We start from the raw sequence: 23,757 nt of genomic DNA on the forward strand, positions 1-23,757 counted from the left end.
CAAGACTACAGGGTGTTGTACCAGACAATACGTAGTCTCAGTGGCAAGTGCAAGATGATGAATGATAACATCAGGAAGGTGGATGGCTCGTTTGTAAAGTCAACTGCAACGGTGGAAAGAATACTTCAATGAACTCTACAATCAAGATCCGCCCCAAGGTCCGGCTGCAGCGCCGCCCATCATCGACCCTCCTAAGGTGCCGATGTCTGATGCAGAACCAACGGTAGAAGAAGTCAAACTCGCAATCCATTCGCTAAAGAACAACAAGGCCGCTGGCCTTGATCATGTGGCGGCAGAAGCCCTCAAAGCTGGAGTAGAAGTCCTCGTCATACATCTACACTCGTTATTCAAACTGATCTGGACATCAAATATGATACCAGCAAATTGGAAGAAGGCGGCTGTCATTCCTATCCTAAAGAAAGGCGACAACCGAGAATGTAAAAACTACCGGGCATCAGCTTACTGTCCATCGTCGGCAAGGTCCTTAAGAAAATAATTCAATCACGCCTTCAAAAGCACTGTGAGATGACCAGCCGGGAAGAACAGGCCGGGTTCCGACCCGGACGAGGCTGCAGCAACCAGATCTTCACCCTACGTCGACTCATGGAGGAACGGATCAGATGTGGACACCGAACAGTCATCATCTTCATTGATTTCAAGTCTGCGTTTGATTGCATCGACCGGCCAGCCTTGTGGAGGGCTTTGGCAGCCGAACACATACCCGTGAAGATCATCGAGCTACTACAAACCGCCTACGATGGCTCGACCAGCCAGGTACGTATTCATGACGAAGTGTCCGAAGAATTCCCCATCATGACAGGGGTCCGGCAGGGCGATGTGGTGTCACCACTGTTGTTCAACATCGTCATCAATGCGATAATGCGCAAAGCATTCAAGGGCCGCCGCGGAGTCCAAGCCTCGACCGATCGATTTATCACCGATCTAATGTTCACTGACAATAGCGCCATTTTTGCCGAAGATGACACTGAGGCAACTCACATCCTCTATGACATCGCCCGGCACTCCAAACTGTACGGCCTCAAGGTTAACGCCGAGAAGACCAAAGTCCTGACCACCGACAGCTCACCAACGATCGTCCACCTCGACGTTGTGCAGATCAAACAAATCCAACAATTTCAATATCTGGGGTCCTTCGTCGAGGAGAAGAAAGTGGCATCATCAGTAGAGATACACTCCAGAATTGGGCAGGCGGCGGCAGCATTCGCTTCCCTGCGCTGGTGCGTTTGGAAGAAGAACAACATCTCATTGGCGACAAAGATCCACCTTTACCGAACCCTGATCCTGCCCATTCTACTTTACGGCGCAGAAACGTGGACAATGCTCAAACACGACCTGAGCAAGCTCGAAGTTTTCCAAATGCGTTGCCTTAGATGCATTCTCGGCGTTTCCCTTCGTGACCGTCATTCGAATGATACCATCCTCACCAGCTGCGGCAGCCAACCGACGATCGGCGACCTAATCCAGCACTGCCAACTCCGTTGGTTTGGCCACATTTGTCGAATGGACCCGAGCCGCTACCCCCATGGCCTACTCTGGTTGACCCGCCCCACCGATTGGAGGGTGCATCGAAATGCACCAAAGAAGACATGGATGAAACAAATCCAGGATGATTTGAAGGCCCTTCGACTTGACCTCGAGCAGGCAAGAACCATCGCCTTAGATCGAAAAGCTTGGAAGATAATCGTTGGTCAAGCAAGAGAACCTACGGCACCTACAGCAGCGTAGTGGTTGCGCGGCAGACCACCGCCGCTGGTCGCCCGCTAAGGACAAGAAGAAGAAACTCTTACTGGAGCATCTGAAATAATGCCAAGTGTGGTCGTTCACCCTTTTTCTTGGTTTACAATAAAACATGCTCAGAAGGCTGCTTGAAATGGACAAATTAATGAGATCCACCCAGCTGTCAGAGTGCTTCCAGGTTGCATTTTGCACTAGAGGTGTAGTTGCAGGAAGAGCTTGACATGTTGTTCATGTTTAAGCGTCTCTGTCTCTAACTCTCACCCTGTCAGCAGAGGAATGCTGTGGTGACGGGGTGTCAGACGGGTTAGTTAGTAGTTAGTTAGTCAGGTGTGGAGGAAGTTGTCAGAGGGTGAGTTGGTGAGGTCCCAGACAGGAAATGGGCTCACAGGAGTAACATAGAGCAGACAGTCTGGTCAAAACTGAGTCCTGGAGCTGTCCTTACGTACTGGCTGCTGCTGAGGATGGTGAGGTGCAGGTGGTCTGACTGAAATGTGGGAGGTCCAGGCTCCACCCAGGGGTGGGGCAATCCCTGCTGGACTAAAAATGTTCACACCTCAGTAACATCATTATGAAATTACAGCCATAGCCATGAATGAGGTCATACATTTTTGTTACACATGTAATCTACCTGGCATTGAGCGACTGAAAAGAAACTACAGTGCAAGAAAGACAATGGGTCACGCAGAAATAAATAATCTAGGGAAGGTTCAAATGATAACTTTGCATCTAACAAATGATATTACAAAACATGTAGCAGTACTGCCCCGTAGCATGAAGGCTCTGCCTTTGCACCTGATGCTCATGCTTGTCATTTATGGAGCGAGGGTGACGGGTCTCTCTGTGTTAGCCCTGTGAAAATACTGGATGGAAACTGATAAGTAATTCATGATTAATTTCATCTGTAACATGAGTGGAGGTGAAAAGAGGAAAAAAAGGCTGTAAAACATCAAGAGTCAAGAAAATATGATTGTAAACATACAAATGATTTCATCTTACTTGAAGTATTCTGGAACTGGAACTCCGAGTTTATGTAAAATAGAATAGAATAGAATAGAATAGAATAACCCTTTATTGTCACTATACCTGTACAAGGAAATTGTGGGCACTCCACACCAACTGTACAGGAATAAGCTATAAATAGTAAGACAGCAGGAATATATACAAAACACGGGGAATATGTACAAAACAAGAGAAAGGCCCACAATAGAAGAACAGGTTGAAAGGATTTGGTCTGAGGCAAGTCTATGTGTGAGTGGCCTGAATGATAGGGGTTACTGAGGCCATGGCTCAGACTCATGGGTGGGCAGCGGTGGGCTGTGGGGCCATCGTGTTTGTTAAGAATCTAAACGGCCCTGCTTGTGAGTGTGTGGTGTGGGGCCTGATTATGAGGGTGGGGTCCATTATGAGTTCTTTTGTTTTAAGGATTGTGGGACTGATGCTGGAGAGAGAGAGGAGGTGTGTCGGGTCATGTTTACTGTCCAGTGGATTTCCCAACATGTCAGTGTGACACCTGTGGGTCATTTGCCACATCAAGAGAAATTTGGCAGTTTTCATGAAAGGGAAGAAGTGTTGAGGAAAATGACACACACACACACACACACACACACACACACACACACACACACACACACCTACACACACACACACACACACACACACACACACACACCTACACACACACACACACACACACACACACACACACACACACACACACACACACACTTGTTTAGGACCACATACTCATTTTTATTGATAACAGCTTTTATTTTCCAGCCCAGCAGAGGAACGACACGTCTTCATTCCAGAAGGATGGAAACACCGACTGTGTTTGAACACTGTGCAATCCTTACAAAGCTTTAAACAGGAAAAGACTAAAGTGATAGTGTTAACACAGGCCAGGACTACATTCAGCTGATCTTCACAAGGCAGACTGTCCATAATCCCAGGTAAAATAATACTTGCTATTTCAGGTGAGTTACTGCAGGTTCTAGATCACATGTGTAAGTGAAAGCAAACGTCTTTTGCTCTCTGGGTGCAAACTGTAATGTACTAAAAAGGTGCATGTTACTGATGAGCTGATAAAGCTTTCCATCTGAGAACACCTTTGGTTCCTGGCCAGTGAAACTTGAATCAATGTAAAGGCTAAGGCCATGCTAATGTTCCTGTTACCACACAAAAGTTACAAACTTACACTACAACAGATGAGAACACGTTATCAAACCTCTGAGCTTATACAGCCAAACTATGAAGGGAACGATACTTTGTTTCAAATAATCCTGCACAAACCATTACAGCTACTTTACTGGCTCTTTTGAACATGTAATGCAAAGCAGAACTATGCTAAAGACTAAGACAACATTGTACTGGTTCTTAATGATCACTTTTCTACTCTGAGCACTCAAAGCACTTTACACAACATGCCTCAATCACACAAGAGCTGTCATCTATAGTGCTTCCTATCTCACATTCACACACACTCATAGCACGATGGATGCATCAGGGAGAAACGTGGGTTAGCACCTTGCCCACGGATATTTGGCATGCAGACTGGAGCAGACAGGGATCGACCCACCAACTTTCCAATTAGTAGGTGACCTGCTCTTACACCTGAGCACACCTCCCACATTGTACTCCATTATTAAGGAGTATTATTATTATTATTAAGGGTCAAAACTGCTGCTTCAGCCTTTTCCAGGTTTTCAGTTATTTTAATCTTTCACTTAACTCCCAGAACTTTATTGTAGTGCAATTGAATATTAGCTTCAGCCACAGAGTGCATCTGGGGTGGTTGTGCCTCAGTGGGTTGTCTACTGACAGATAGATAAGTTGCTTAAGTGTAGAAAAAGCACTTGTATGTATGCGTGTGATTGGTACTTTGAGCGCTCAGTTAGGGTACAAACGTATCGTCCATGTACACAGTGGTAACACTCTGGGAACATCTAGCATCTGTCTTGTTGGGTTAGTTCAGTTTTCCAAAAAATGAGCCAAACGTACAGTCACGTAAAAAGAAAGTACAGGACATAATGACAACCCTTTATTCCTTAGTGGGCTTTACAATGACGCAACATCAAATGAACAACAGCACCTTAACAGCGACTTTTACTTTTAACCACTTTAAGGCAAAACGAGTGTGTGAAAAACTAAGGCTGTACAATGCTCGGAGAAAAGGCCAAAATCCAAAAGCTGCATGTCACAGTCTTAATGCCTAAAGGTTAAAGTTCATGACAGTATGATTAGAAAGATACCAAACAAGTACGGCTGTTTGGAAGGGCTTCCAGGAAAAAGCCTCTTCCCTCTGAAAGGTGGCAGCAGGATTACCTTTGCTATGCACAAACCTGGACACCAAAGTGGAATTGTTAGTCTCTGATGCACAGAGAGAAACTCAGACTGCTTCACTGGTTGCCCATAGAAACCAGGATCAACTTTAAAATCTTAGTTCTCACGTTTGCATCCATAACCTTGGCCCTCTATCTCCGCTGTTTCCTGCTCTCTCAAGTCTTTCACTCATCTTGTTGTTCCTTCTGCTCGTCTCGTCACTGTGGGGCGCCGAGCTCTCACTCGCTCTGCTCCTCGGCTGGAGCTCGCTTCCTTCAGTCTTAAGAAATATAGATTCCCTTATTTAAGTCACAGCTCAAAACCTACTTGTTTAAACTGGCTTACTCGCTTTAATACAGATCGTACTCGCTGTCAAATCTTGTTTATTTGTTTTTTTCTTTTTAATTTGTTGTTTTTTGTATTTTAATGTATTAGAATCTATTTTAATCTACTGATTTATTGATGTCTTTTTCTCTTTGTAAGGTTACCTTGGGGTTTTTGAAAGGCACCCTCAAATAAAATGTATTATTATTATTACCTAACACCACCTGTCACCATGATGGAGGAGGTGCAGCCACAGGACCTGGGAAAGCAGTAACTGAGTGGACCATGAACTCCTCTGTATAACAAAGTATTCTGTCCCACAGCCAAAGCTCGGACCAACCTAGGTCACCAACAGGACGACGATCCTGAGCTCAACAGCAAACCGACTGAAAAAAGTCAGGGTTTGGCAGCAGTCCAGACGTCAAGCTGACTGCAGACAGCTGTCCATAAATAAACACCTACAAACCTCCAACAACTCACTGGAGGTTGTATTCAGGAAAAGGGAAAGGTGCACTTTTTTCTATAAAACTGGATGTCAAACAGAAAACAAACTAACAAATAAAGTGAGCTGAATCAAAAAGTCGAAAACTAAAGTGTGGATGTTGAAATGCCTTTACTCTGTATCTGAATTCCTGCAGTCACACTGTCACTGTCGCACACACAAACACAACACAGCAATCACACAGAGCACAGTGTCAAGTCTGACTGGTTCAGCCAGAGCTGTCCTAGCTGCCACACCCAGAGCCAGTCATGCACACAGGACAGGTTGTATTTTCAGATACATACTCTGCAGGAAAAGGCAGTGAACAAAGATCCAGCTGTCTGAAACTGGCTCTGATTCGCAGTGACCCCAATACTAAGGTCACTGAAACGACCTGTAGCAGCTGGGGCCAATGATCAAACCTGCACATGCCACTTGGCCAGAGATCTGCAGAATATGAAGAAACACCTTCAACTTTGATGTTCCACAAAGTATTTCCAAATAGTTTTTGCTTTATAAAAGGGAACATTGTGCTGCTAACAGAGGTCACTCCCCTAACACCCAAGCGTGGCTGCTATGAGTCAAAGCTAAGATTTCCCAGCACTTTAAATAACTTGTGGGTGTGCCAGGCCTGCAGGTGTGCTGCTGATGTTTATATGAAAGAAAGAAATGAGAAACCTGACCAGGACACCCCGCTTTTACACAGGCCCATGCTGCAGTGGCCATTCTGCAGCTGGCACTAAGCTTTGATACAGCAGCTGGTCTGCTGCATACCTGAGGCAGCCGTGCTGGTGTTACAGGTGCAGCACACAAACTGCTGATTACTCCCAACTGAAACTTTGAAACGGACGCGCCTCGTTTTACTGTAGAATTCATTCACTTTTTCAGTGGAACACACAACGTGTTTGCGTGGGTGTGAGAGGGGAAGGCTATGAAGGCGGGGCCTCGCTCTTTGGACCCTCCCACCCCTGGCTGCTGACAGGTAGAAGGTCAGGCTGGAAGCGCTGACTTCATTGGCTCTGGTACTCTGAGCTGGGACGGCACGCTCTGATAGTGAGAAGGGCGCGTGGACATATCTGACTTTGACACACAGCGACGCAGCGAGCGCGCGCAGCCGAGACTCACCTGTACTGCTGGGTCTGTTTCTGTGGAAAGCCGCTGACAGGTGACCTTCATCATGCTGAAGAAGAAGACCAAGTCCACCACGATAACGCAGCCGAAACAGACGTAAGTAGGAGCTTGTTCCTCTGCGCTCGAGCCCTTCAGAGCGGCTCGCGAGCTTCATCTGTCCTAACTTGTAGTGATTTCTACACGATCAGCGGACTCACGCCACATCTCAGACAAAAGGATGGTTAAATGATCACACCGGGGTGAGCCCGGCTGTGCTGAAGCTCGGAGTTTATATGCGCGTATCGTATTACTTGTTTGTGCACACAGAGCGGTCTTAGCGCAGCGCTGTGCGCTAAACCAGCAGCAGATGGAAAGAACGCGGAGCTGTCCGTCCAGGCGCTTTAACACAGGCTCGGATCATTGTGTCCTGATGGATCGCGGGATGTAAACGTTCTGGTGGTGTCTGTATGAGCTACAGTCAGACGGGCAGGGCCGAAACTCGGCGTTAGACTACATAGTTTGTGCATTAACTGGAGAGTGGGTGTGGCCGATAAGCCCTGGTTAGTTTGCGGTAACTGGTTCGATAAGTTTTCTGCTGCCCTCCTTAGAAACACAATGTGAGAGGAATTCCTTGCAGCCTCGCCCATAATGTCACTGCACCAGGGCCAGTCACTTCAGCTGTTGTACTGGCGTGGTCCAGGGTACATGCCGTGGTGAAAGTGAGAAAGTGAGCGTGTTAAATCATTACAGAGCGCTGGCTTAGAAACAGCACAGCCAAGCAGCAGGTATGGTGAGAGATGTTTGTCCTGCTGCCACACCTGCGCCAACAGCAAAGGAGTCTTTGTTTTGGTGTTGTGGCGTCATGTTCGTGTGAAGCATGTGTTTACACCAGCACAGTGATTCGTCCGTCTTAGTGCATATCGTTCATTATAGTCACTCGTGCCCTGTGATAACCACCAACAGATTGCAATGGAATCTGAGTAATGCAGCTCCACCCCTCTTCATGCTGCTCTTCTTGTTCAGGTGTAGGTGTGCGTGTGTGAAGGATGAGCCAGGTTTTAAGCCAAAGCCCAGCAAACAGAGACGACTGTAAAGGCGAGGCGGCGGAGCTGGGGCTCAGACCACCGACCTTCCAGTTGGTTAACAACATGCTCAGCACATCTCAGTGTACACACAGAGAGGAAAGGGCTCGGGGTTTGCAGCGATGCTTTAGTGTTAGCAGCAGGCTTCCACACCCTGTGTGACCTAATGCTGGAGCGTTCTGGTTCTGATTTAACCAGCTCCCTGTGGAAACACGTGAGTTGTGTTTGTTGAGCGCCAGATCCTTTTCAGAACTAACACAGCCTCAGTGAGAACACTGTGTTAAAGCCAGCGACCTCCCCAGGACCCAGAAACACACAAAACAAAGCAGAGCAGCTTAAACTGTTGGAGCATTGCAGATCAGCACAGCACTGCTTCTTGTTTGGTGATCTGACACTGTGCACTCTTTGGTGACCACAGCAGGGTGAGCTCACATCTGTTCTGGATTCACAATGAAAACAACGCTCCACTTTTACACAAGTTTTATGCAACAAGTGGTGCCAATCATGCAGGAGCACAGTACAGACAGTACAGGCGTTCATGTTCCTGTGTTCTCACGTATTTGGTGTTGTGATGTTTAGAAGACGAGTGTGTAAAGTTGTAGATGAGACGTCTTCTTCATGTTTGTCACTACAGTCAGAAATCCCCCTCAGTCTGTTGGGTGTTGTTTTGGATGAGCTTGCCCAGAACAGCTCGACAGTGCGCACCAGTTCAGACTTGTTTGTGTTAAAGTAAAAATCAGCTCAGGTTTGAAAGTACTGCATCGAGCATTATGTAACGTGTGCGTGTGTGTGTAACAAAAACTCGCTGGGCTAGTTTCCCCCATTTTAGGGAATATGTCAGCTACCTAATGGCAACTTATCCACTGAGATCGGAGATTCACAGCATTCACAGTCAGACTCATGAGCTCTGATGTTATCAATCAACACACTTTATTAATCCCTCAGGAAACGATGTGACTATAGTTGCTCCAAGACAACAGCAGTAACAGACTGGACTAAATTAAATAATACAACTTATTACAAAGTTACAAGTATGAGAAGTGGCTCTAATATATGAACAAACGGCTCAATTATAAGCATCCAGAGTATTGAAGAGATTAACTTTATACGACTGACGTTTTACTCTGAACTGTAAAACTTTCTTATTTTGGTGTTTTCACCGTAGACGATGTACAAACAGGTGTAACTATCGCACTGTGTGCTACAGTGATGGATGCCTCAGATGGAGGAGCTGTGCAGGGAGATGACCACAGGACTGATTTCCTGTGTTGTTCAGTGGTGGCTAACGTTTGCGCCGTACTGTAGTGAGTTGTGCTCATTTTCACCCAAATTGTCACTGGTCATTGATTGCTGTCTGACACCAGGTGTGATGGAAACATGCAGTGAGATGATGACTCGTTATCACTCTGTGTAATGAACAGCACAGGTACTGTACAGAGTACTCGCTGCTTTCCACTTAAATCCACAATTAAATCTATCGAGAAGGTCAGCTGGGTCCTGGATCACCTGTACGAGTAACACGATGTCAGTTTCTGTACAAACGTGTCGCTGTTGAAACTAACAGTGCACAGCAAAGAAGTCCAGTACATTTATCCTGCATTTGTTGCCCCATTCAGAACTCTGACACTGACTACATTTGAACTCTTTACATGCCTTGGCACTCTTTGCTACTCGTGATGGGTTCCCAGTTTGTCAGATCTGCTGGTTTAGTTTTAAACCACGTGCTCTGCACTTCTCTGATGCCTCGTTAAAGTACTAACCCTGGAGTAGTACTTTAGTGATGGGGCTTGCAGTGCTGAACACTGACTGATCAGTTCTTGGTGTTTTGTATTTCTGAAAGCGTCGAGCTGCTGTTCTGCGGCTCATAATCGAAGGGGTTGAGCTTGTTACGAAGCCGCTATTTTCAGCTTCTGCAATTATGATATATGTTCCATCGAGTGTTACAGAGTTGCTTCACAGGGATCCAGAAAAGCCTGTGTGTGACGTCATTAAGGATGTCTCTGTGTGTCGTCTCTCAGTGCTCCCAGCACAGAACTCGCCACACTGATCGAGAAGCTGCAGAAGAATGCTGACAAAGTGGAGAAGAATATCTACGATGTGGAGCAGAACCTCAATAAGGTAGAGTGCTGCAGCAACGCTCATGTCTCCAGTCAGTCCAATCAGCTTCATGTGTGCTGTCGGCTATAATTACATATGTATCAGCCTCTTTGAGAAATAGACCACAGCTTATTTCAACATGGAGCATGTTAGCCGTCATATAAAAACCACCGCAGCCACACGTTAGTGCCCATCTGAGCTCAGAGCCACAGCACTGTCATGATACACTTTCAGCTTCTGTCTATTCAGCTGAAAGGCTGGCAGTGTTTGGCTAACTCCACATGACTGACTCTTTCCTCACAGGATGTGAGCAAGATCAATGAGGGGAAGCAGCCCCTGTATCAAGAAGACACCAACAAGAGACTCCTCAATTCTCTGGAGCTGCTGAGTGGCCTGGATGAAGACGTCGTCAACGCCAGACGCCTTCAGCATCCGCAGGCTGAGATGATCGCACAGGAGTGAGTGAACGCTATTTCACGCTACGCAAACCACCTTAGTTGTGCCTGCTAGTGCATGATGCACACAAAAGCTTAATGTTAAGTCATGAATATTCACGAAGACCTGAGGAAGACCTGGTTACTGTTACCTGCTGGCTCTGTTACCTAAAATGTTGTGTTCGCGTTTCTGTGTGTATTCAGCATGAAGCAACTGCGTGACAGAGTGACGAAGCTGAAAGAGGAGCACGGCCACATCTACCACCTGGTCCGCACTGAGGGCAAGCCCAGCATCAACTGGGGCAACATGATGGATGAAAAGCTGGTAAACAAAAACCCAGCAAACATGAATTCAAGCCACAGTGTGCAGCACTCGCTGCTAGGTCCAGCACGGTGTTACAGAGGAACGCCTCGTTAGGTCTTTATGTCAGTGCAACAACTGAGAAACTTTCAGTTACTGAGGGAACACAAGCACGCCTTAGCTGTGTGTGCACATGGTGCTTACATGCAGCAGGTGGCTCGCACGCTGCAGATCACTGTCACTGTGGGTTAGCAGGAGTCCTGCTTAAACAATGGAGTCAGGTATTTGTTTGTACAGTGCACAGGTGAACACAATAAAAGTATTCCATGTCTGCATGGCAGAAATTTCACATCACATGTCTGCAGAGGGTGTTAGACATAGGTCGCTTTTTAGACGTTTCATTTCAGAAAAGTGGAATTCATTCATGATGCACACCATGTGTCTCTGCTCAGGACAACCTGCAAAACAAGGGCTTTGGCCAGGACCTGCCCTCTGTGGAGAACGAGGTGGAGGAACACAACATCTTCCACAGTGAGGTGGAGGCTCTGGCTCCTCACATCTCTGCCAGTGGAGACAAGGTGACATGATGTCAGAATCAAAGGTTTGCACAGTTGGACGTCCTGCGTCGGTTCCTCGCTGACCCTCTGTGTGTCTGCTCTGCTTTGTTCTGCAGGAATACGTCAGCAGCCTTCAGTCAAAGTACAACAAACTGCTGGTAAGTGTTCGTTTCTGTGTGTATGATATATGTGCGCTTTTGTGTAGTTTCACTGTGATCCATGGTGAGTGCGGTGTATGCACACAGCATCCAGCCGGCTGACAGTAGGGCTGGGTATCGTCACTGATTTCTAGAATCGATTCGATTCGGGAAGATTTTGCCTCAGGCAGTCAGAAATATTATAATTCTGATCACTTATCAGTACATATCTATATTTTTATATCTATAAAAAGAAACCTGACACTTGTGAGACTTTATCAGAGGTGTGAGCATCACAGCAGAGGCCTTTGTGTCAAAGTAACTGAGGATGAAACGCAGAACAACATGAAGGCATTTTTCCTGGTCTGTGTTTTTATAGCAGATGACCTTAAAAATATTGTGCAGTCAAAAACAAAGCGAAGCAGAGCAAAGTAACAGAGGTTTGATTGGAGACATCGCGAAGCATTTTGCAGTTTTGCATAATTTTAAAAAGTTTTAATTTGTTCAGTATTGAACAGCAGAAATGAGGCTTTCTTGTCGGAAGTAAGAAAAAACAACAACAACAAAAAGCAGCTGCCAACACCAGCAAAACAGCAAAGGTCAGAGTGAATTGGTAAATAAATGGTAAATGGCCTGTATTTATATAGCGCTTTACTAGTCCCTAAGGACCTCAAAGCGCTTTACATATCCAGTCATCCACACACACATTCACAATCTGGTGATGGCAGCTACATTGTAGCCACAGCCACCCTGGGGCGCACTGACAGAGGCGAGGCTGCCGGACACTGGCGCCACCGGGCCCTCTGACCACCACCAGTAGGCAACGGGTGAAGTGTCTTGCCCAAGGACACAACGACCGAGACTGTCCGAGCCGGGGCTCGAACCGGCAACCTTCCGATTACAAGGCGAACTCCCAACTCTTGAGCCACGATCGCCCTCATGACGACGTTTATGTGAAGCGTAGTTTGGATCTTCGGTCAATATTGTTTGGAGAGAGATAAACTAACAGCTTCAGAATCAGCGCAAAAACGACGTAAACACAAAACGCCGATGCTTCAGAGTCAGCGAGCTGTCGGCTTTCAGCCCCGACGGCGTGTCCCTGTGCGTGCCGTCGGGTGAGAAAGTCACATCTCACTGATTCTGATGCGTCGGCGTTTTGTGTTTACGGCTTTGTGCAGAAGCCGTGTTCCTGCTCTCATTTACTGTTTTGTTGGTGGTTGTTGAAATTTGGTGAGGTTTAACCTGAGATTCTGGCATTTTGGGCAAAATAAATTTATATTAAAAAATCGATTCAGGATTTTAATGACTCGATATCACGTTATCCAGACCAGAATCGATTTTACTCGATAAATCGATAATCAAAACCCAGCCCTAGCTGACAGTAGTGCTGCTGATACACCAGCCGGTTCTCCACTGAAGTGTTTTATCTTTAGCAAAAACATGAATTTGTTAAAAACTCAAGAACTTGATTTTACTACATGAAATCTTTTCAGCACCTAGTTTTTGAAAAGATTAATAACAAGTAAACTCTGACTGTAGCACAAGTTGTTATCATTCATACAGGCTGGAAAGGCCACTTACAAAATCAAGCTCATCAGATTCATGCTAATTATATTAAAACACAGAATCATATCGTTTGAATTCAAACGCAAACAAAACTTTCCTTGACTCGTCCAGGCGCTTGTAAAAACCTCAAATAAAGCTGTTGGTGACTAAGCTTCCCGTTCCCTCGGCTAGGCTAACTCCAGCGCTCGACAGCGCAACCTGATGAGCCTGCGAGACTACATGCAGCGCTGCACCAACGAGCTGTACTGGATGGACCAGCAGGCAGAGGAGAGGATCAAATACGACTGGAGTGACAACAACCTGGACTACCCTGCCCGGCAGAGGCAGTACGAGGTAGCTGTGGAATTCACACACGTGCACGGCGAGTGAAACAAGCTCAGCTCGCTCAGCAAATTTGTCTCAACCAACAGAATTTCATCAGTAAATGTCTGGAGTCCAAGGAGGGCACCATCACCAAGCTGAACGATGATGGAGAAAAGCTGATTGCCTCCGACCATCCAGGGAAGAATGTTATGGAGGTACCCACCATCCGCACACTTTGACTCTTTCAGAGTGCGTTTCTGCCTGGGCCCTGGGTCCACGGGAGTCTGCGGTAGAGCAGGGTCATGTTTTAAAGACAGCGGGGCTTCAAGGCGCTTTTCAGTCCTCACACAGCAGACGGATGATGCGCTTCTCGTTTTGTCTAAAAACACTGTTTGTGGGTTGGACCCAGTTGGCATACGAGCAGCTCAGGCAACAAATGAGCTGCTTCCACTTGTTATCTCACAGTCTGTTATGGGCAACGTAAGACGTTCATCCTTCAGATGGATGTAAAAAGGGGGGAAGAAGCCATACTGGTGCTTCTTATTGTCTCATTATTAACTCTGTTGCCGCACATCTCTATAATGTTACGCATAAACCACGTTGTTGTCAGGCTCATATGGAAGCAGTCCACGCTGACTGGAAGGAACACCTGAACCTGCTCATCTGTGAGGAGAACCACCTCAAACACATGGATGAGTACCACAAGGTCAGTGTGACAGGTGACATGCACAGAGACGCATTTAAAGAGTGAAGCTCATCTGTACGTGTGTGTCTGCATGCAGTTCCACAAGGAGGCGCGCGACACTCAGGACCTGCTGAAGCGTCTGGACACGGAGATCAGCCAGAAGTACAACCCCGAGTTCAAAGACATGTATCAGATGGAGGGCCTGATCAGGGAGCTGGACGTGAGTTCTTTTATCTGCACATAGACCGTAGCTGATAGCATCACTGACTGCGTACGGTGACGACACGCTTGTGCGTTTCTTGTGTGCAGGATGAAGCCAAGGCCATCGAGAACTTTGACGAGCGGGTTAAGGCCCTTCAGAAGCGCAGCCTTCAGGTGTTGCCTCTGAAGTACCGCAGGGAAACACCCCAGAAGCTGATCCCTGTCGAGGCTCTGTGCGAATTTGACACCGATGACGTACGTACTGCGTCCTTCACACGTAATACTGAGACGATAGCGGCGTGATCCAGTGACGCGTTCTAACTGTTTCCCCGTGTAGGGTCAGATCGTGCGGGGGGAGAGGTACACTCTCCTGCGGCAAAATGGTTCCAAATGGGACGTGAAGGATGCGGCCGGACACAAGATCACTGCCCCGGGCATCTGCTTCATGTTCCCCCCCACCGACCCGGAGGCTGTGGCCATCGCCGACAAGTGAGTGTGTACAAAGGGCTTTCTAAACTCCTTCGGCCGATGAGGGCATCTACAGCTGTAACAGTATGTCGTGTGTGTGCTGCAGCCTGACCGGACAGCAGAAAGCTATCAAACAGAAGATGGCAGCCACCAAGGGAAGTCTGCAGAAACGCTTGGACGAGCTGAAGAAGACGAGCGGAACTGCAACCGCTACAGGTACGCATGACGCACAATAATATATTAGCACCACAATTAGCCAAGTTAGTTGGTTATGACAGACCAGCTGAATTCTAGTATAACCTTCCAGTGTGCTGGTGCCTCTGACTCACACTGTTTGCTGCCAGTACACTCAAATATATGCAACTGCTCTGCCTTCCCTCCAGGTGAAAGGCTGCCCTGGTTCTTAGAGTTAATGACGTTGCTCTGTTTGTCACAATAATCCTCACACTAGGAAACTCGCATAACCGCAACATGCTCTGTTTTTCTCATCTATTCAAGCAACTATGTTAGTGAAACCTTCACCAAAAATATGTTGAGTTTTTCTCAAATAATAAGATGACGTTGAGCCTTTGTTTCTTCATAATTAGGACATAGGATCATGAGGAACGTGCAAACAGACAGTTTGTAGAAATATTTGGTGTGAGCACCGCTGAGCACAGCCTGAACTCTCAGCTTTCTATCCAAGCATCTTCAGGAACACTTCTCCAGGCTTCCTCAAGCTGTTCTCTCTCCTCTCTACATACAATAATAATTTAATCACTGCACTAGAGCTGACTGATGTTTCAGTCCAGTTCTCTGCAAATTTGGATGATTTCTTGCTCAGAACACCAGGACAGAGTGGGGCAATCCAGATGTGGTTTACCGTCTGCTTTTGTGTTCGCCTTGTTTCTTCTATGACACATTTGTTTTTCTCACACACAGTAAATCTGAGCAGGCTACATACAAAAAGGACACACACAGAATAGACATGTTGCCTTCATGACACAGTGATATAAACTGTTGTTTCTGCCACTTCTTTTCCATCTGTTAGTCGAAACTTTGGGTTCTTGAGTTACTCAGAAGTAACTCAAAACTTCAAGTTGCTCATTAAGTTGAAATTTTGAGTTTCATAACCATGAAGCATGAAAAGAAGCTACTATAAATCTAAACGTGCTGCTGGCTGGAAGATTTCAGATCAAGTGTGCGTGTGATGAATATGTTTCCTGCCCTCTCACACTGCTGCATGTAGCCTCAGACAAACAGGAACAGCAGTGCCGCCAGCTGATGGCTGGTCTGGATAAGGTTGTCAGTGACCTGGACAAACAGGAGAAATCCATCTATGCTCGAGTGCGCCCTCCGCTGGAACAGAACAGGACACTGCAGGACAGTACTGACCGCCTGCAGGACATGAAAGTAAGAACGTCGGCTTTGTTCTTTGGTTTGATATTAAAGCTGCTTCTCTCTGCTCGGTTTAGCCCACCAAGCAAAGAGTGTGTTTTTGCACTGTGCAACTCACCAGTACACGTTTCTCTCCAGGACATTGCTGCTGCTGTCAGAAGGATTGAACCAGAGAAGTCTTCTAAAGTGCAGGAAGCACAGAGCTTCTTGGTCTCAAACCCAAATTGTGCCAGCACATCTCAACTTCACAGCAAGGTGGATGAGGCCAACAAGAAGTACACCAAGGTGGAGCAGCTTCTTCAGTGCTCTCAGGAGAAGTATGTGACCTGGTTATTGCTTTCAAAGTGCCATCAGTGCAGCAGCATGCCTCTGCTTTTTCTGTTTTCAGTGTGCTCAGTGACAGGCATTTTTGAACTTTGCTTTAGGCTGAAGAATTCCAACCAGCTGGAGTCATCTCTGCAAAATGGAAAAACCTTACTCTCCACCTACGAGAACAAGCTGGCCAGGGAGGAGGTTGCTCCTGCTGACGTCTCTTCAATGGAGAAAACCCAGCGGGAACTTGCAGTAAGATGGTCTTATATCAGAACAGAATTTATTCACTTTTATATGAACTGAACTGAAAATTGTTGTTACTGTTTCAGTTTATGTTCCTTCATGTCCAAACTGCCACACGTTCACAGACAGGTGACGTGACTGTTTACTGTAGGTTGTCTCAAGCAGTTTGTCTTTTGCTGCCCTGGCAGGATATCGGAGCGGACCTGCGGTCACAGAGGACACTGGTCTCTGACACAGAGCAGAACCTGCGTCTGGCCAAGAGCAGCTGTGAGAACATGGCCAACAAGTTCCAAGAGCACTGCCCTGACATCGAGAGGCAGGAAGCTGATGTCCAGAAACTCAACAAGAGATACAACAACCTCAACCAGCAGACTGACTCGAGGTAAGTTGGGCAGGAAAGCACGTCAGTAATATGTAAAGCAAATACAGCGCAGGACGTCATCGACAGCCAGAAATGTCTAGCACAACATCACCTGCCCAAGGTGCATGGAGATAGCGTGAAGAAGCACTACAGAACAACTGTATTACCTGACCGACGCTCTGGCTTGTGACCATCAGGGTCCCTGAAGCACAGACGGTCATTTCATATGTAAAGACAATCTCTGATGATATGTTTTGGTTTGTTTGTGCAGGGCTCAAAGCTTGCAGAGAGCCAAGATGGCGTACAAAAACTACTGCAATGATTATGACAATTTGAACAGCTGGCTCTCTCGTGTTCCAAATTACGAGCCCCGTGACACTGATGACCCAAAACAAGTGGAAACGAAGCTGAGAAATCAGAGGGTATGAATGCTGAGCAATAACTCTGCATATTTCTCGTTACACATGAATGTTAGTGGCACTTAACTCTGCTCTTTTCTACAGAACCTGTTATCTGATATAGCGAGAAAGGAGTCTGATTTAAACAATGTCTCCAAAAATGCCCAGCTGTACCAGCAAGCTGTCAAAGTCAGTTTTTCTCCATTGATTTTTTTTCTTTATCATATGATCTTTTAGAAAAGTTAAAGGTTTGATGTTGGTTTACTGATTTACTCTTCAGGACTATGAGACTGAAGCTGAGAAGTTCAAATCTATCCTTGATCTTGAGGATGGACTTGTACCTCAGACATACAAGAGGAGCAGATTGGAATCACCTGCAGCAATAGTCAAGGCAGAGGTAAGGCACAGCATGCACGGTGAAGTGAAAATACACAGCACAGTTTAAACTTGTGTTGCTAACTGCTATGACCAACACAAGTCTTCTAGCTCAGAGCTCATTTTCAGCTGGGATACAAATTAAAACGATGAATAACCAAAAGCAAGAGAACCTGATATATCCTGAAAGAATCGTGACCTCAGAAATGTTCCAGTCTTTTATTGGATGCATTTCAAACTACAGTTTTCTCTGGTACTCTCAAACAAGCGCTGAGATTACCCTGATGACGCAGTTATCGGGTTGTTTAGACAAGCTGAGTTCGGACACAAACATGGTCAAAACAACAGTTAGTGGGGATAGGTTAACTGATTAATCCAAATTGTCCATCGGTGTGAATGCGGGACTGAATGGTTGTCTGCCTCTATGTGTTAGCCCTGCGACAGACTGGCGACCTGTCCAGGGTGTACCCCGCCTCTCGCCCAATGACAGCTGGGATAGGCTCCAGCAGCCCCCACGACCCTGAAAAGGATAAGTGGAAGCGAATGGATGGATGGCATCACAAAACAAGGAGCTGGTGATAGACTTGCAGTTGTGCAGCACCTGTGACGATGCTAAAGCAGCTTAAATAATGTGCCCTGTAATAAATTTGAATTGAATCCCAGCCTACAGCATGAGCTGAGCTGTAGGCCTGCATTAAGATCAGCTGATCTGCTGGCATTGTGTTATTAAATACTAGAAAACACAGATTTACCAATAACAAACACTACACAGTAGCCTGCACAATCCGAAATGTTCAGGATTAGAGAACGGTAAGATGGGTACGATTAACATCAAAGTGTTCCACTTACCTGGATTATATCCATCCATCTATTCTCCTCTGTTAGGGTCGTGGGAGGTTGGAGCCTGTCCCAGCTACCATAGGGCGAGAGGCAGGGTAGACCCTGGACAGGTCGCCGGTCTATCACAGGGCTAACACACAGAGACAGACAACCATTCGCACTCACATTCACACCTACGGGCAATTTAGAATTACCAATTAACCAAACCCCACTAACTGCATGTTTTTGGACTGTGGGAGCACCCTTATCTTTATAGGCTACTCTGTAGTGTCTGTAATTAGTAATGTTTTCTGGTAAAGGTTATTTAGGGCGGGGGGGGGGGGGTGTATTTACAGTGGGAGCCAAGATGTTTTACACTGGGACTTGAATGCATTTTCCATTTGTGGATCTGGCAGCGTTCAACTTGTCTCAAAACCCCAAGTTGGCATGCGATGTGATCTGTGTACGCATAGCAAGGTTATCGAAAAGTAAAATCATCTGATTCAAGACGCTGTGCGTAAATGATCTGAATGTATTTGTTTGTATGTACGCATTTGTAAAATTGTTCGATGTTTGGTCAAACGTAGCACACTCATGCGAGTCCTCAAAAGGTTCACAAAATTATTGTACACATTTGCAACCCCTTTGAGGAACATTTCTCTCCGTGTAGACAGTATTGCCATTGCTGCTGTGACATCCATTGGTTTCCTCAAGATGAATTTTTTCACTATTGCCATCTTGGTTTAAAGAGAAAAAAAAAAAAAAAAAAGACAGATGTGATAAGGAGGGTCATGTCTGACTGAGAATCCATTTCCTCATTGACATGTCAATCACAAGCTGTACAGATAATCATCCATTCTGAAATGCGGTGTGGCCAATATTTACGCACAAATATAAATTGTTGAGGCACTTTGACACCGGCCAGAAGCAACATCAATATTTATACTGTCTATGGGCAAAAGGTATCTACAGGAAAAGAGATGCTTCTTGACACAAACGGACTCGTGCAAATTAACAACCACAATCCTCAGCTTAAGGGCATAAGCCAAAAACCCCTACAGAAGTTACTGTATATGATTTTCATTACATGTTATTTTATCGTTTGCAGGAAGCAGCTATTGAGGCAAAGTTTACTGAGGTGAATGCTGTAAATAAGCAAAGACTGCAGAATCTGGAGTTTGCCAACAGTCTTCTGAGCCAGGTAAACTATTTTACATATCATTGCTACATAAACATAAAAACTACAGTAATAATAATGATTATTTTCTTTCTATAGCAATCTGAGACTATCCAAGTTACAAATGTCAAGTCGGTCCAAGCCAATGCCCCTGGTGAAGAGCCGTGGAGAATAAGAAAACAGCTAGACGATGAGATCCATAGGCGGGAGCAACTAGAAAAAGAAATAGAGACCATTCAGACTGACATTTATATGCTTGAAGGACAAAAGCCCCAGGATACAATTGTTAAGAAGGAGCTAATTAAAAAGGTTCCAGACCCCCAGCTGGATGAAGAAGTCTACAAAGTCCAGCAGAAGTTGTCAGAGGAGCGCCGCACTACCCATGTCCTGGAGAATGACCTTGAGGTACTAAAGTTGAAGCTGCGTGGCCTTGAGACAGAGGTCAAAGAAGGGGCACAGCAGTACACAGTGAAGGAGGTCTTGCGTATAGAAAGAGACCGTGGTCAGGAGGAGGCGGTCCGAAAGCTTCGGGAGGAGCTGGAAGAGCTAAAAAGGCAGAGGCTGATGAAAGACAACGAGCTCATTGAGATCCAAAAACATGTGACACTCCTGGCTGAGGAGAAGAACAAGGAACAGGAGGTAATCACTGAAGAGGAGGTGATCAAAGTCCAGAATGACCCCCAACTTGAAAGTGAGTACAGGGTGCTGCTTGACAGGAAAGAGAAGGAAATAGAAAGCAGAAGGCAGCTGGAGGATGAGTTGCAATTTCTTCAAGAAAAGCTTCGAAGACTGGAGAAGGAGAAATCAATGGCTGAGGAAAAGATTTCCATCAAGGAAGTGCTGAAAGTTGAGAAGGATACTGCCTTTGAGAGAGAGGTAGAAAACCTTAGGAGGCAGTTCGAAGATGAGAAGGCCAAAAGAAGATCATCACAGCGGGAAAAGACTGACCTCCAGAGGAAAATTGCAAGCCTGGAGGAGGAGAAGTCTAAGGTTGTGATTCAAGAGAAAGTACGAGAGATTGTCCGGCCCGATCCCAAGGCTGAGAATGAAGTGGCCAATCTCCGTCTTGAACTTGTAGAGCAACAGAGGCGGTATAAAGATGCAGAGCTCCAGTTGAGATCTCTGCAGGATGAGCTGACCATGCTCAAGAACAGAGGGCCTCAAGTGGAAGTTAAAGAGATCATCAAAGAAGTAATCAAATATAAGATAGATCCACAAACTGAAAGAGAGCTGGAGAGACTTCGCAATGAAATCGTAGATAAAAGCCACCAGACTGAGAAATCTGAGCTAGAAATCCGCCAGCTTCGAGATGAAATCGAAAGATGGAAGAATACCAAACCCCAAGTGCAGACCAAAGAGGTTGTCAATGAAGTGCTGCAGTACAGAGAAGATCCAAAGACTAAGGAAGAAATTGAAATGCTAAAGAGGAAGCTGGCTGATGAACAGCAGAAACGCCTGGACCTTGAGAGAGAACGGACAGAACAAGAAGAAAAAATTAGACTAAGAAAGATGGATTTGTCTCAGGTTCGTGAGAAGATTGTTCAGCAAGAAGTGGTCAAGATGGAAGAGGATCCTCTCCTTAAGTCAGAATGTCACAGCTTCTTACAGAACATCAACAATGAGCAAAAACAGAAGGAGAGCCTAAAAACAGAGCTCTACCAATTGCAGAGACAGAAGACTGACCTGGACATGCAGCTGGAAGAACTGGAGCGTGAGCGCAGGGCAAGGCGTGATGCAGAACTAGAGATCCAGCGGCTTCGGGTTAGACTTAATGAGCTAGAGATCCGTGACAAAGAAAATCGTGAAAAGGTGACAGTCAAACAAAAGGTGGTTCTGCAGCAGGATCCTCAACAGGAGAAGGAACACTCCATTCTCAAACTACAACTTGATGAAGAGCGTCACAAACGCACCCTCCTTGAGAAAGAGTTGAATGTCCTTATTCAGCAGCAGATCACCCTGGAAAAGGTAGATGTGAAGGAAAGGGTTGTCCGCACTGAGAAAGTCCAAGTTGAACGGGATCCAGAGGCAGAGATTGAGATTGAGAACCTAGAGAGAACTCTGGAAGAGGAGAAAAGGAGAAGGCGAGAACTTGACCAAGAACTATCCACCCTCAATTCCAGGCTCTCTGATATGGAGTTTTCTAACACCAAGTCTACCAAAGAATTGGACTACATCCGTGATGAAAGTAGCCGATTGCAGCAGGAAAACCAAAGGCTGCAAAATGAGATTCGCAAGCTTCGGTCAGAGATTGAGATCACAAGCAAAGAGACTCGGCTAATTACAGAGTCTGCGCCAAGAGAGGATTCAAAGAACTTGGAGTTGAGGCTTGATTCATTACAGAAGGAATTGGCAGAGCTGAGGGCTGTAACAAACCAGAAGGATGAGGAGATAGAGAAGCTTAAAAAGAACCTGGCAGCTGTGAGGATGAAGAGGGAACAGAGGGAAAGCCATCTCCGCAGGTCTATTGTCGTCATCGACCCAGATACAGGCAAGGAGATGCGACCAGAGGAAGCCTACAAACTAGGGCTGATCGACTGGAAGATGTTTGTCAACCTGCAGAGCCAGGAGTGTGACTGGGAAGAGATCTCAGTCAAAGGGCCGCAGGGAGAATCCTCTGTGCTTCATGACAGAAAGTCAGGAAAAAAGTTTTCCATCGATGATGCACTGCGCCTTGGACACATCACAAATCGCCAGCTTCAGCAGTACTTAAATAAAGAAATCTCCATCCAGGAGTTTGGTGCATTGGTATCGGGCAAGAACAGGGGGCTTTAAAAGATACGCTTTTGATTTTCATTCTAAAAAAATCTGTTTTGACTGGTCTTCCTAGCTTTTAATATATACTTATATTCTCACTTTAATATTGTGGTGACCCTCAGTTACTATGTGTTTTACCTACGAGTCCCAACTACACCATGTATTAATTTTCTTATGCATATCTGGCATGAATACATGGACTCATATTACCATCATCACAGCCAGCCACATAAATTTTTGATGCTGAAAAGTTCGATCTTTAATTTCTTTAACTTGGTGGCAGGGTTAAGAATGTATCTTTGAAATATTGTCACTAAAACTCACAAGAGTACTAAGTGTTTCATTTATTTATGGGCTTTAAACAGGGTTGTCGGCTGTGTGCTTTCAATAAAAAATTCAAACAAAATGTAATGTCTTGTGGGGTATTTTATTGTGGAAAACGTATGGAATTTATGGTATCAATATTCAATTTTATTTATGTATCACTGAATTACAACAATTGCCTCGAGGCAGTTTATATTGTAAAAAGTAAAGACCCTACAATAATACAGGAAAAACAAACAACAATCGGATGCTCCCCCACCCCCTATGAGCAAGCACTTTGGTGACAGTGGGAAGGAAAAACTCCCTTTTAACAGGAAGAAACCTCCAGCAGAACCAGGCTCAGGGAGGGGCGGGGCCATCTGCTGCATGCAATTGGAGAGGAGGGAGGAAGACAGAACAAAGACATGCTGTGGAAGCGACCCAGAGATTAATAATAACTAATAATTAAATGCAGAGAGGTGTATAAACATACGAGTTAATGGCATTACAGGAAGCTCCCAGCAGCCTACACCTATTACACTGTAAATATGGAAGGGAATTGTTACTAGTTAAGGTTAAAGGGATGGTTGCCTCAACAGAGCTCTAACTTTCTGTCAGCCTGTCTACAGTGCTGAAGAGAAACCTGGGGTTGTTCTTACTATGCAGGCTCCTTCTGCACCCTGCACAGTTATCCAAGGGGAGTGCAAAGAAGGAAGACAGTCCTGCGGCACTCATTACTGTGTCTAACAGGTTTGAGGTGCTAGGTCCAGAAGCCACAGGTCCCGAGGAAAGTCCCCGGTACCACCTCAGAGCCCA

The 23,757-nt window shown here is 45.9% G+C and overlaps 1 protein-coding gene across 1 annotated transcript; it reads left to right on the forward strand.

Annotated features, from left to right (window-relative positions):
- Positions 1-6,889: 6,889 nt before the first annotated feature.
- On the forward strand, positions 6,890-23,044 carry ppl (periplakin). Its single transcript, XM_023155049.2, has 22 exons — positions 6,890-7,108; positions 10,092-10,191; positions 10,474-10,628; positions 10,809-10,929; positions 11,358-11,483; positions 11,579-11,620; positions 13,337-13,498; positions 13,576-13,683; positions 14,079-14,174; positions 14,251-14,373; positions 14,463-14,609; positions 14,692-14,843; positions 14,929-15,038; positions 16,051-16,214; positions 16,338-16,516; positions 16,625-16,763; positions 16,943-17,136; positions 17,387-17,537; positions 17,619-17,702; positions 17,794-17,910; positions 19,816-19,908; positions 19,984-23,044. Exons 1-22 carry the CDS (start codon positions 7,059-7,061, stop codon positions 22,654-22,656), a joined length of 5,286 nt encoding a protein of 1,761 aa, XP_023010817.2. The 5' UTR covers positions 6,890-7,058; the 3' UTR covers positions 22,657-23,044.
- The last annotated feature ends 713 nt before the right edge of the window (positions 23,045-23,757 follow it).

Source organism: Maylandia zebra, linkage group LG4 (assembly GCF_041146795.1).
Source record: "Maylandia zebra isolate NMK-2024a linkage group LG4, Mzebra_GT3a, whole genome shotgun sequence".
In the NCBI taxonomy this organism is placed as follows: domain Eukaryota; kingdom Metazoa; phylum Chordata; class Actinopteri; order Cichliformes; family Cichlidae; genus Maylandia; species Maylandia zebra.